Source organism: Ovis canadensis, chromosome 1 (assembly GCF_042477335.2).
Source record: "Ovis canadensis isolate MfBH-ARS-UI-01 breed Bighorn chromosome 1, ARS-UI_OviCan_v2, whole genome shotgun sequence".
Lineage (NCBI taxonomy): Eukaryota > Metazoa > Chordata > Mammalia > Artiodactyla > Bovidae > Ovis > Ovis canadensis.
In genome coordinates this window covers 214892328-214904562 of record NC_091245.1, presented here as the reverse complement: position 1 = coordinate 214904562, position 12235 = coordinate 214892328, and the positions used below count along the sequence as shown (strand labels likewise).

General features: G+C 37.4%; 1 protein-coding gene across 4 annotated transcripts in view; it reads left to right on the top strand.

The window, feature by feature from the left end:
* The window catches only part of NAALADL2 (N-acetylated alpha-linked acidic dipeptidase like 2), a 1648032-nt gene that overhangs the window by 1162963 nt on the left and 472834 nt on the right, over positions 1 to 12235 (top strand). For all 4 annotated transcript variants that reach the window (XM_069559730.1, XM_069559739.1, XM_069559749.1 and 1 more), the window contains 2 exons: positions 7825 to 7917; positions 11725 to 11930. In XM_069559730.1, coding sequence (XP_069415831.1) covers positions 7825 to 7917; positions 11725 to 11930 — 299 coding nt within the window. The remainder of the gene's footprint in view (positions 1 to 7824; positions 7918 to 11724; positions 11931 to 12235) is intronic.

Genomic DNA, 12235 nt, shown 5'->3' with positions numbered 1-12235 from the left:
TTAATGTAGGGGGAGACTTTAGGGTATAATTGGGATAGAAATGATGTAAAGAATAATTGTTCTTTGAGACCCCATGGACTATACAGTCCATGGAATTCTCCAGGCCAGAATACTGGAGTGGGTAGCTGTTTCCTTCTCCAGGGGATCTTCTCAACCCAGGAATCGAACCAGCGTCTCCTGCATTGCAGAGGGATTCTTTACCAGCTGAGCTACTAGGGAAGCCCTATACATACCAACACAGTGTTCCCTTCTCCAGGGGATCTTCCCAATTCAGGGATCGAACACAGGTCTCACACATTAAAAGCAGATTCTTTACCAGCTGACCCACCAGGGAAGCCCAAGAGTACTGGAGTGGGTAGCCTATCCCTTCACCAGCAGATCTTCCCAGCCCAGGAATAGAACCAGGGTCTCCTGCATTGCATGCAGATTCTTTACCAGCTGAATTACCAGAGAAGCACATTCTAAATAATCTATATAAAAATCAGGGAATAGTAGCAATTCTAAGCTTGCATACATGTAACTAGTCAAAAAATATAAGAATGCCAAGATAAATTGATAAATTAACATATGGGAAACTATAAAATGTCTCAATAATTGACAGAGAAAGTATGTAGAACACCGAAACTAGAGCTACACAGTTTTCAAGCTTGATTTACTGGGCCTATGAATGATATGCTGCAACCATGTAATAGGGAATGAACATTCTTTATATGGAACATTTATAAAAATGTTTAGTCTCTATTTATCATTTATAATAGCCTGCCAGTGTCACAAGATAAATCTCACCTAAAATCAAATTATCAGCATATAGACCTTGCTTTCAGTTCATTAATTAAATAAGCTAGACATCGATATTAAAGCGGTAACTCATACCATGTATTTGAATATTTTGAAAATTCTTTGGACTAATACATTTATTATAGAAATAATTATCATAGAAGTTTAAGAATGTTAGAATTTGTGAGATAATAACACCATATATCAAAATTAATTTACTTCAGCTACATAGAAAATCTATAGCCTTAAAGATATGTGTAACAATTGAAAGGAAATGAGCTAAACATCTTAACTTAAGAATTTAGGTTAAACACATATACACACAGAGAATACATTAGACAAAATTTAACACAGACACTAATAAGCATAGAATATAATATTGTAGCAAGAAATAAAGAAAAAATGATTGAGGATCCATAAACCCGAAAATTATTATTTTTTAATTCTAATAAATTAACTAAACTCTAGTAAAACTGATGAAAAGATTTAAAAACATAGACTAAGTAAATTGATGTTAGAAATAGAATAGGAAACAAAATCATAGACAAATGAATGATTTTTTGAAGAACAAGAATAAAATGAACAATTAAATACATTTAGAAGAAATAAACATAAGAATCAATTTGCTTATATTGATTAATAATAACAATTTGAAAATGTCAAGTGAAATAAAATGAAAATATACAGTGGGTGAAAATGTACTTCTCCCTGCAACACACACAAAAAATACCAGTACCAAATAGTTTTATATACTAAAACTACCTCTCCTTTGTAAAATGGTTAATTTGTGCTGTATAAACTCTCACAGAATCAATGAAAAGAAGCAAAGATCCCTAAATATTTGTGAGATTTATAATCTACATATCAAAATCAGACCAGGAAAAATAGAGAAGTAAAGTCATTAATGTCACTTACATATACATATATTCTAAAGTATTGGTAACCAAACACACACAAAAAATATCATGACCAAGAAGGGCTTAATCCAGGAATATAAGCATTTTTTTAAACGTTGTAATGTGAAAAAACTTTCAGTTATTTCAAAAGATGATTCAATATCTGTTTATGCTAAAACCTCTTAGCAAAGGAAGATATAAAAGTGATCTTACTTTTAAAGGGAATTTCCTAGAAAGGTGTAGCAAATAACTTAAAAAAAAATACAGTTATAGAAGCATTTGTAGTGAAGAATACAAGGCTAGGACCAAAGAATGCTGCTTTTACTACCTGCATTCCACAAGGCACTGGCAGCCCTAGAAAAAATGTTGAGAACAGTATATAAGCTATAAAGATTAAAAGGGAAAAAACAAAACTATTTTTGGTATGCATCTAAGTGAAATTAACAAACATTAAAACTCAACAGATTAATTATTAAAACCTATAGTAGAATAACAAGGCATTTTATAAGACTAACATATGAAATTAAATAGCATGCTTATACATTGTAAAAGAATTTTAAACACTATATTTTGTTACTATAGCAGGAAAAACTTAAAATAATTTAATAATCATGCAAATTTTTATAAATAAAAGTATACAAAATTTTAAAGAAATAAAATCAGCTGAAATAAATTGAGAAGTATATGTAATAGATAAAAGATATAATTTTCTCAAATGGGTTCGCTAATTTAATGCAATCCTAGTGAAATCCTGAAATGTTTTTTCATGGCACACGGCAAACTAATATAAAAGTTTTCATAAAAATAGGGTTGGAAATTTCCTCCAAATTGAATAGTTAAATTAGATGATGATGGTGGTGCTGGTAGTGGACCCAGTATTTCGGTCATGACAGATTTCTGTTAATTAAAACACTATGGCCCTGTTAAAATGAGTTATATTAGAATGGTTAAAAACAAATCCATGTATAAATAAGAACTCAATATTAACATTAATGAAGCTGCTTCATTAATGTTTCATGGAAAAACAAACAAACAAAAAGATCCAGTGAGAATTAGTGTGTGAGTGAGTGAGAGTGTGTGTATGTGTGTGTTTGTGTGTGTCTTTCAGTCATGTCCTTCTCTTTGCAACCTGATGGACTGTAGCCACCAGGCTCCTCTGTGCATAGAATTCTCCAGGCAGGAATACTGGGATGGGTTGCTGCTACCTTCTCCGAGGGATCTTCCAGACCCAGGGATCAAACCCAGGTCTTCTGCATTGCAAGCAGATTCTTCATGGTCTGAGCCACAGGGAAGAATTAGTATGTTTGTGTGTCAATGGTATTATAAATTGTAAGGCACTATATCATAAGGTAATATTTCAAGAAGTTTGCAGTACATTTGTACTTACTATAAGGTTTTCTTACTTCTGAACTTGAAAAAAGTTAATATTGAATCTTAGGAAACCAGAGATGATTCTTCAGCTGTATCTAACTCAAAAATAAAGTAAAAATATTAAAAACAACAACTATAAGGTCATCAGTCCCTCATCTAAAGTTCATTTATCTGAACTGTTTGGAACAAAACTAGAACAGGGAATTAAATGTTAAAAACAAATTATGATTCCAACTCTATCATGTTTTGGAAAAGGCAAAACTGTAGAGACATTTAAAAGATCATTGGTTGCCAGGAGCTTAAGAAGAAGGGAGAGAGTAAAAAATAAACAGGTACAGCACGGAAAATTTTTAGGGCAATGAAATTATTCTATATGATATTATGATGGTGCATACCTGCCATTCTGTTTATGTCAAAACCCATAGAATGCACAGTACAACCAGTAAAACAATGTGATTTATGGAATTTATGGACTTATTAATATTGTCTCATTAATGGTAACAGGTATTGGTCATGCTATGGAAGATGTTCCTGGTATATTACAGTCCATAGGGTCACAAAGAGCTGGATTCAACTGAGCATGCATGCATGCAATGCAAGATGCTAAACAGAGGCAGAGGAGAAAGGGTATTTGGGAATCCTGAATCTTCTGCTCTGTTCGTCTGTATTTTTGAAACTGCTCTATAAAAACAAAGTATACTGATTTTAAAAATTAAACAAAAACATGTAGCTCCTTAATTAGAACCACAATGCTCAGTTCTAAGTAGATTTGCTTTTTTCATATGTAAGGCACTCAGGTATTCTTTTCAAGTCTCTTTGCTCTTGTTTTAGTTAGAATTTTTTTAGTGTAGTGATTTTCTATTTGAGCTGTTACTTTGGCACATTCAAAGTAGCTCAGTGGTAAAGAAATGCAGGAGACACAGGTTGGATCCCTGGATTGGGAAGATCCCCTGGAGGAAGAAATGGCAACCAGCTCCAGAAAATCTGAGATAAAGAATCTCAGAGAATCTCAGATAAAGAATCTTCCTGCAACGTGGGAAACCCAGGCTTAATCCCTGGGTCATGAAGATCCCCTGGAGAAGAGAATGGCAGCCCACTCCAGTATTCTTGCCTGGACAATTCCATGGACAGAGGAGCCTGGTGGGCTACTGTCCATGAGATCACAAAGAGTTGGACACAACTGAGTGACTAACACTCTCACTTTCATACTACAAAGAAAGAAACAACTTATTTGTCATAATAGTTTCATCTGGCAGAAAGTGAAAGTGAAGTCACTCAGTCGTATCCGACTCTTTGCAACCCCATGGACTGTAGCCTATCAGGCTCCTCTGTCCATGGGATTTTCCAGGCAAGAGTACTGGAGTGGATTGCCATTTCCTTCTCCAGGGGAACTTCCTGACCCAGGAATCGAACCCGAGTCTCCCACAATGCAGGCAGACGCTTTACCGTCTGAGGCACCAGGGAAGCTCATCTGGCAGTAAGAAGTTTAGTTTCAACTTCTTGTCAGCAAAGTGTGTCTGTCTTGAATTTTTTTTTTTTAACTTAGTTGCGTCTGGCTGTTTTAGAACCCCATGCGCCGAAGCCCTCTGGCTCCACTGTCCACAAGATTTTCCAGACAAGAATACTGGAGTGGAGGGCTCCCCTGGTGGCTCAGCGGTAAAGAATCCGACTGCCAATGCAGGAGCTGCTGCCGCTGCTGCTGCTGCTAAGTCGCTTCAGTCATGTCCGACTCTGCGCAACCCCATAGATGGCAGCCCAGCAGGCTCCCTGTCCCTGGGATTCTCCAGGCAAGAACACTGGAGTGGGTTGCCATTTCCTTCTCCAATGCATGAAAGTGGAAAGTGAAAACTGAAAGTGAAGTCACTCAATCGTGTCCGACTCCTAGCGACCCCATGGACTGCAGCCTACTAGGCTCCTCTGTCCATGGGATTTGCCAGGCAAGAAGAAGACACTGGTGGAATACCTGGTCAGGGAAGATCTCACATGTTATGGAGCAACTAAGCCTGTGTGCCACAACTATTGAGCCTGGGCTCTGGAGCCAAGGATATAGAACTACGGAAGCCTGAGCACCCTAGTGCCTATGCTTAGCAACAACAGAAGCCACTGCAATGAGAAGTGCACCACAGCTAGAGCATAGCCCTTACTTGCTGCAACTAGAGAAAAGCCCATGCACCAATGAAGACCCAGCATAGCCAATAAATAAATAAGTAGAACTATATACACACAAAAAGAGAACACCGGAATGGGTTGCCATTTCCTCCTCCAGAAGTGCTTCCATATCCAAAGATCAAACGCACACTTCCTGCATTGGCAAGCAGATCCTTCACCACTCCCTGACCCATGAGGGAAGCCCCTGCTTTGCATTAGCTGCTTTCTAATTGTCACCCCCTCCTGAACAGTTTTACTTTACTGCCCTAGAATGTCTCCTAGGGAAACTACCTTTCTACCAGTACTTTCTTCCTCCCCACCGCCCCAGTCCTCAGACTGTCCAGTTCAGTTCAGTTCAGTCGCTCAGTCCTGTCCAACTCTTTGCGACTACATGAGTCACAGCACGCCAGGTCTCCCTGTCCATCATCAACTCCTGGAGTTCACTCAAACTCATGTCCATTGAGTCAGTGATGCCATCCAGCCATGTCATCCTCTGTCGTCCCCTTCTCTTCCTGCCCCCAGTCCCTCCCAACATCAGGGTCTTTTCTTCGGTGCTCAGCTTTCTTCACAGTCCAAATCTCACATCCATACATGACCACTGGAAAAACCGTAGCCTTGACTAGACGGACCTTTGTTGGCAAAATAATATCTCTGCTTTTCAATATGCAATCTAGGTTGCTCAAAACTTTCCTTCCAAGGAATAAGCATCTTTTAATTTCTTGGCTGCAATACCATCTGCAGTGATTTTGGAGCCCAAAATAATGAAGACTGACACTGTTTCCACTGTTTCCCCATCTATTTCCCATAAAATGATGGGACCAGATGCCATGATCTTCGTTTACTGAATGTTGAGCTTTAAGCCAACTTTTTCACTCTCCTCTTTCACTTTCATCAAGAGGCTTTTTAGCTCCTCTTCACTTTCTGCCATAAGGGTGGTGTCATCTGCATATCTGAGGTTATTGATATTTCTCCCGGCAATCTTAATTCCAGCTTGTGCTTCTTCCAGTCCAACGTTTCTCATGATGTACTCTGCATATAAGTTAAATAAGTGGGGTGACAATATACAGCCTTGACATACTCCTTTCCTATTTGGAACCAGTCTGTTGTTCCATGTCCAGTTCTAACTGTTGCTTCCTGACCTGTGTATAGGTTTCTTAAGAGGCAGGTCAGGTGGTCTGGAATTCCCATCTCTTTCAGAATTTTCCACAGTTTATCGTGATCCACACAGTCAAAGGCTTTGGCATAGTCAAGAAAGCAGAAATAGATGTTTTTCTGGAAATTTCTTGATTTTTTGATGATCCAGCGGATGTTGGTCTCTGGTTCCTCTGCCTTTTCTAAAACCAGTTTGAACATCTGGAAGTTCATTGTTCACGTATTGCTGAAGCCTGGCTTGGAGAATATTGAGCATTACTTTGCTAGCATGTGAGATGAGCGCAATTGTGCTTTAGTTCCAGGATCCATCAAATACAGGATTAACACTTGTGATCATCATAAACCTTCAGAGATCCCTTCAGGGCTGTGACTGAAGTCCTTTCTGATTGGTGTCTTTGTTTCTTTGTTGTCAAATTTTTTACTATCAAGCATGAATAGAAAAACTCAAAGAGGCAGAGCAGTTGGCAGAGATTTAGAAGAGAGGTGCTGCTGCTGCTGCTGCTGCTAAGTCGCTTCTGTTGTGTCCGAATCTGTGTGACCCCATAGATGGCAGCCCAGTAGGCTCCCCCGTCCCTGGGATTCTCCAGGCAAGAACACTGGAGTGGGTTGCCATTTCCTTCTCCAATGCATGAAAGTGAAAAGTGAAAGGGAAGTTGCTCAGTCGTGTCTGACTCTTCGTGACCCCATGGACTGCAGCCCTACCAGGCTCCTTTGTCCATGGGATTTTCCAGGCAGGAGTACTGGAGTGGTGAGAGACAATATAAACATAAGTACAAAACTCCAATATTTGAAAATATATGTAGCTTTTAAAATCTTTATTCTTTTAATTTATGTAATGCTTTCCAGTTTTCAAAGTAACAATGTAGTAATGAACAAAGGGAAATGGTAAAATTATCTCCACATGTGATTTTGTTTTGAAGCTAGGCAAGTATTTAAAATTGTTTGGAAATATTTTTATATGATGATGATGATGATTTTTTAAGAGTTGCCCACATATCCTTGAGATCTTGTTCTGTGTGTTTTCCTGTTTAATCTTATTGCGGTTTTTAATATGAAGTTTGAAATTGCCCTTTTGAGAGGGAGGTGGAGGGGAGGGTCAAGTTGGAAAACACATGTACACCCATGGCTGATTCATGTGAATGTATGATGAAAAACCCACCACACTATTGTAAAGTAATTAGCCTCCAATTAAAATAAAATTAAAAAATAAAAACAAAAAAATAAAATAGCCCTTTTATGGCTCTATAGAAGTTGCATCTTAGTCATCATTGAATAATAGGCACCTAAAATTGTCTACACAATCTTTCCAATGCATATTTGCCAAAAAGTGTGACATTTGTTACCTAGAAAAATTCAGTTGTTTGGGATAATTTGATGATATATTATAAATGAATTTGGATACTTTAATAAAAGTTAAAACAGCAGAATTTAGAAAAACAAGTATATTTTAGTTTTGTTTTGCTTTCTTTTTTTTTTGCAGAGGAAAGAATTGTCAGCATGAAAATTCAAACAGTCACAAAATTTGAAACAGTTACTAATGTTGTTGGATATTTAAAGGGAGTGACATTTCCAGGTAAGTAGACCCAAGTGTTTATAATTTACATCTTATATAGTGTGTTAGTTGCTCAGTCGTGTCCAACTCTTTGGAACTCCATGGACTGTAGCCCTTTAGGCTCCTCTGTCCGTGAAATTCTTCAGGCAAGAGTAGTGGAGTGGGTTACTATTTCTTTCTCCACGGGATTTTCCTGACCCAGGGGTTGAACTAGGGTCTCCTGCATTGACAAGTGAATTCTTTTCTGTCTGAGCTCCAAGGAATCCCGTCTTACATATCACAAATGCTCTGTAACAATATCATAGTTAAATGTCCTTCTTTAGAGGTAATTAGATTCATGCTACTTTAAGGGGTGGGTGATATACAAAAGCAAGAAACAGGTCTTTATTCTATTTCATACCAAATCTCTTCAAAGATAAATCATACTAAAGAGTTTAAGAAGGGAAACAAAACAGAAAAAACAGAGTTTAGATTTGTTAAACTGGCATGTACATTTGAATGAAAGCTACAGAAGTCATTGTTTTTCTTTTATTCACTATAACACCATTGAAGATTTTATTTTTATAAAGACCAGTTTTTTAAATGAAATATTTTAGTTTTAATTTTTTTTTAGTAAAAGTTTTGGTTTCACATATTTCAGTGTTAGTCTGTGTCCCATCCCTAATCCTTGGTTCACCGACAATTCTGCCTAATGTTTGTGTGGCTTTAGGTTTTTAAGATGCTTATGGAAAAGTTCACCTGGCTAAATTTTAAATAGTTTTATACCTTGTTATGGGATCTTACGGAACCTTCAGATGATGTTGTATAGGCTAAAGAAGTGAAAATAACTCACAAATACATTAATTATCTAATTAAAGTCAACACTTCTGAATACATTGTGAGACTGAAGGACATCACTGTCTGTGTTGCTTGTTACACAGAATATAGAATTCAAGTCTATTAGTACATATATGCCACTTCTATTTACTTTGTAGGGATATTTACTCAAGTTCTTTTTGGAGAAATTATCTTCATTATTTTAGTCAAATTGACCCCATAATTGCTAACTCAGGGAATTTTGAGATCAAGTTTTACATCCCTGCCAAGTTTCCTGCCAGCCAACTCTAAAAATTCATGGGCACCTTCTGTTTGATTTCTTTACAGTAGCAATGTTGAACAACCTCTGATTATAATATCTTTAATGCAAGATATGAATGATTTTGGAGATTGTTGCTGTTGCATTTCAACCATTTCAGTAAATTTCCATCACAATAATCTCTAATTGAAGTATTAGAAATATTTATCATCATTGCTACATTTCTTAGTTATTTTTGAAGAAAATATTGTACTGAATTATACTAGATTTAGGATAGAAAAGTTTTCCTTATTGACACTCAATGTAGGAAAAAACACCAACTTTTTAAACTCAGTTTAATTAATAGTATTCCTTAATGTATAATGTGTTTCTAATGTTTATTTGCACTTTATAAAATCATTCACATGCTTTCTTTATGTAATGACTCTGAAAATTAGAAATGGCATCAATTAGTATTTAGTTTTCCGGAGAAGGTGATGGCACCCCACTCCAGTACTCTTGCCTGGAAAATCCCATGGGTGGAGGAGCCTGGTGGGCTGCAGTCCATGGGGTCGCAAAGAGTTGGACACAACTGAGCGACTTCACTTTCACTTTTCACTTTCATGCATTGGAGAAGGAAACGGCAACCCACTCCAGTGTTCTTGCCTGGAGAATCCCAGGGACGGGGGAGTCTGGTGGGCTGCCGTCTATGGGGTCGCACAGAGTCAGACACGACTGAAGTGACTTAGCAGTAGCAGCAGTATTTAGTTTTCTAGATATGGTTTACCTAGAATGAGGGTTTCCCTGGTGGCTCAGATGGTAAAGAATCTTCATGCAACACAGGAGACCTGGATTCTCTTCCTGGGTTGGGAAGATCCCCTGGAAAAGAGAATGGCAACCCACTCCAGTGTTCTGGCTGGATGATTCCATGGACAGAGAAGCCTGGCGGGATACAGTCGATGGGGTTGTAAATAGTCAGACACAGCTGAGCAACTAACAATTCCTCACCACTTGTCTAGAACACAGACAATTCCAAACAGAATTTATATATATATCTGAGTAAATCAATTCAACACTGCAGGCAAACTATATGTGTGTGTGTCAGTCAATCAGCAGTGTCCTACTCTTTGAGAACTGATGGACTGTAGCCCACCAGGCTCCTCTGTCCATAGGGTTTTCCAGTCAAGAATACCAGAGTGAGTTGCCATTCCCTTCTCCAAGGCATCTTCCTGACCCAGGGATTGAACCCAGGTCTCCTGCATTACAGGCAGGAGATTCTTTACCATCTGAGCAGTCACACTATATATATCATTAATTAAATGTTAACACACTGTTGATGGATTAAATTCATTGTTGGTTCCAGTATCAGTGAGGAAAACTAAAATTGCTTCACTCAGTACTGTTTCCTGTAAAGTAGCTTTTTGATGCCATGAAGCCAAGACATGATTTACTCCACACATGTGTAGTACTTACTGTGTGTCAGGAGCTATTGAAAGTGCTTTACTTAAAACTCCAAACAACTGAATGGAAACAGAGACACAGTTGTAGAGAATAAAGATGGATACCAAGAGGATATATCTATATCTATATATAATAGATAATGAGAATCTACTGTATAGCACGGGATCTTTATTCTGTGCTCTCTGATGGCCTAAATGGGATGGAAATATAAGAAAGGGGATATAGGTATACATATAGTTGATTCACTTTATTGTATTGCAGAAACTAACACAACATTGTAAAGCAACTATATTCCAATAAAATTTCTAAAAGTAAATAAAATGAAAAAGAAAAAATGATGTATGCACTATTTTATACCCATTTTATGGTTGAAAAAGTCATGAGCACCTGAACAAGCTTGGCAAGGTCATACAACTAGTAAGTCAAATACCCTGGATTCCATCCCAAGCATGAAGTCCTTAAACTCTGCACATTTAACCATCATGCTATGGAACATCTGCTCAGAAAATGACACTTAATGAGGAAAAAAATTTTTACACAAATTATAGGGCTACTTGCTGAAGTAAATTTAGATATGTGCCAACAACATTCACAGGCAACAAAATCAGAGGAAACTCTGGAGATGCATTTGTACTACCTTATTACTGACAGTAGTCAGTTAAATATGTTGTTCAGAACCCATCCAGGTGTCATGGAGACCTTTCTAGTAATGTACCTAATTGATTTTGTATGATTCTATGAAATAAAATATGTGAAAAAAAGAGTAGTTGGATGACTTTATGATGATTTTTTTTCCATCAGGGAAAGGAGAGGGGTTAAAACTCTAAGTTGGAAATGAAAACTGATTCCCTAAATACTTCATTTATTGCAAAATTCCTGCATGAGTAGCACATGTTTAACATTTGCAGTGACTGAATAATTGTCCCATCAAATGTAAGAATAGATCATTAATATTTACTGAGTGTATACACATTGTTTATAGGGCACTTCCCACTATGATTCTGGAAAAATGTTAGATAAGGTTTTCGTTGTGGCATATTTGTGTACTTCATTAATTAATATGCATGTTGCAGAGGACAGTAATACAGATCTAAGCTTTAGATTCATAATTGAGTTCAGCAGCTGCCTCTGCTTTGATATACACAGATGTGTAAATCAAGACAGTGGGTGAAAAATGTTAAAGTAGTCCTAATTATTAGAATAATTTTGCATAATTGTTGCTTGGTTGTGCAATAGGATTATGTAAATGTCATTAAATTTATTGTTAAGGTTTATATTATGTTTCAGTGGCTCTTGTTTCCTTCCATTTCCAGACCGTTATGTCATAGTTGGCAGCCATCATCATACCGCTCACAGTTATAATAGACAAGAATGGGCCAGCAGCACTGCCATCATCACAGCTTTTGTCCGGGCCTTGATGTTAAGAGTTAAGAAAGGGTGGAGACCAGACCGTACTATTGTTTTCTGCTCATGGGGAGGAACAGCTTTTGGAAATATTGGCTCCTATGAATGGGGAGAGGTAAATATACATTAATTATTGTGCCTTGCTCTCATAATTGCACTGTCATGCTGCCTCTCACTTTCTCTTGCTCTCTGGACTAGAGTAAAGTAAAACTGATGAAGCCATTAACAGGAATGTGCATCTCAGCCAGAGTGTTCTGTATGCTCACTTGCTGAGATCACCTCTAAGAATGCTAAGGAGTTAGATTTAGCCCATAGTGAATAGTGTGTGGTCTGTAGCTATCTTATTCTTGTTTCTACCAGACCGACAGACTCTAATATAACTGCACTGCGGTTTACCTGGTTATTATGTCAGTCCTTAGA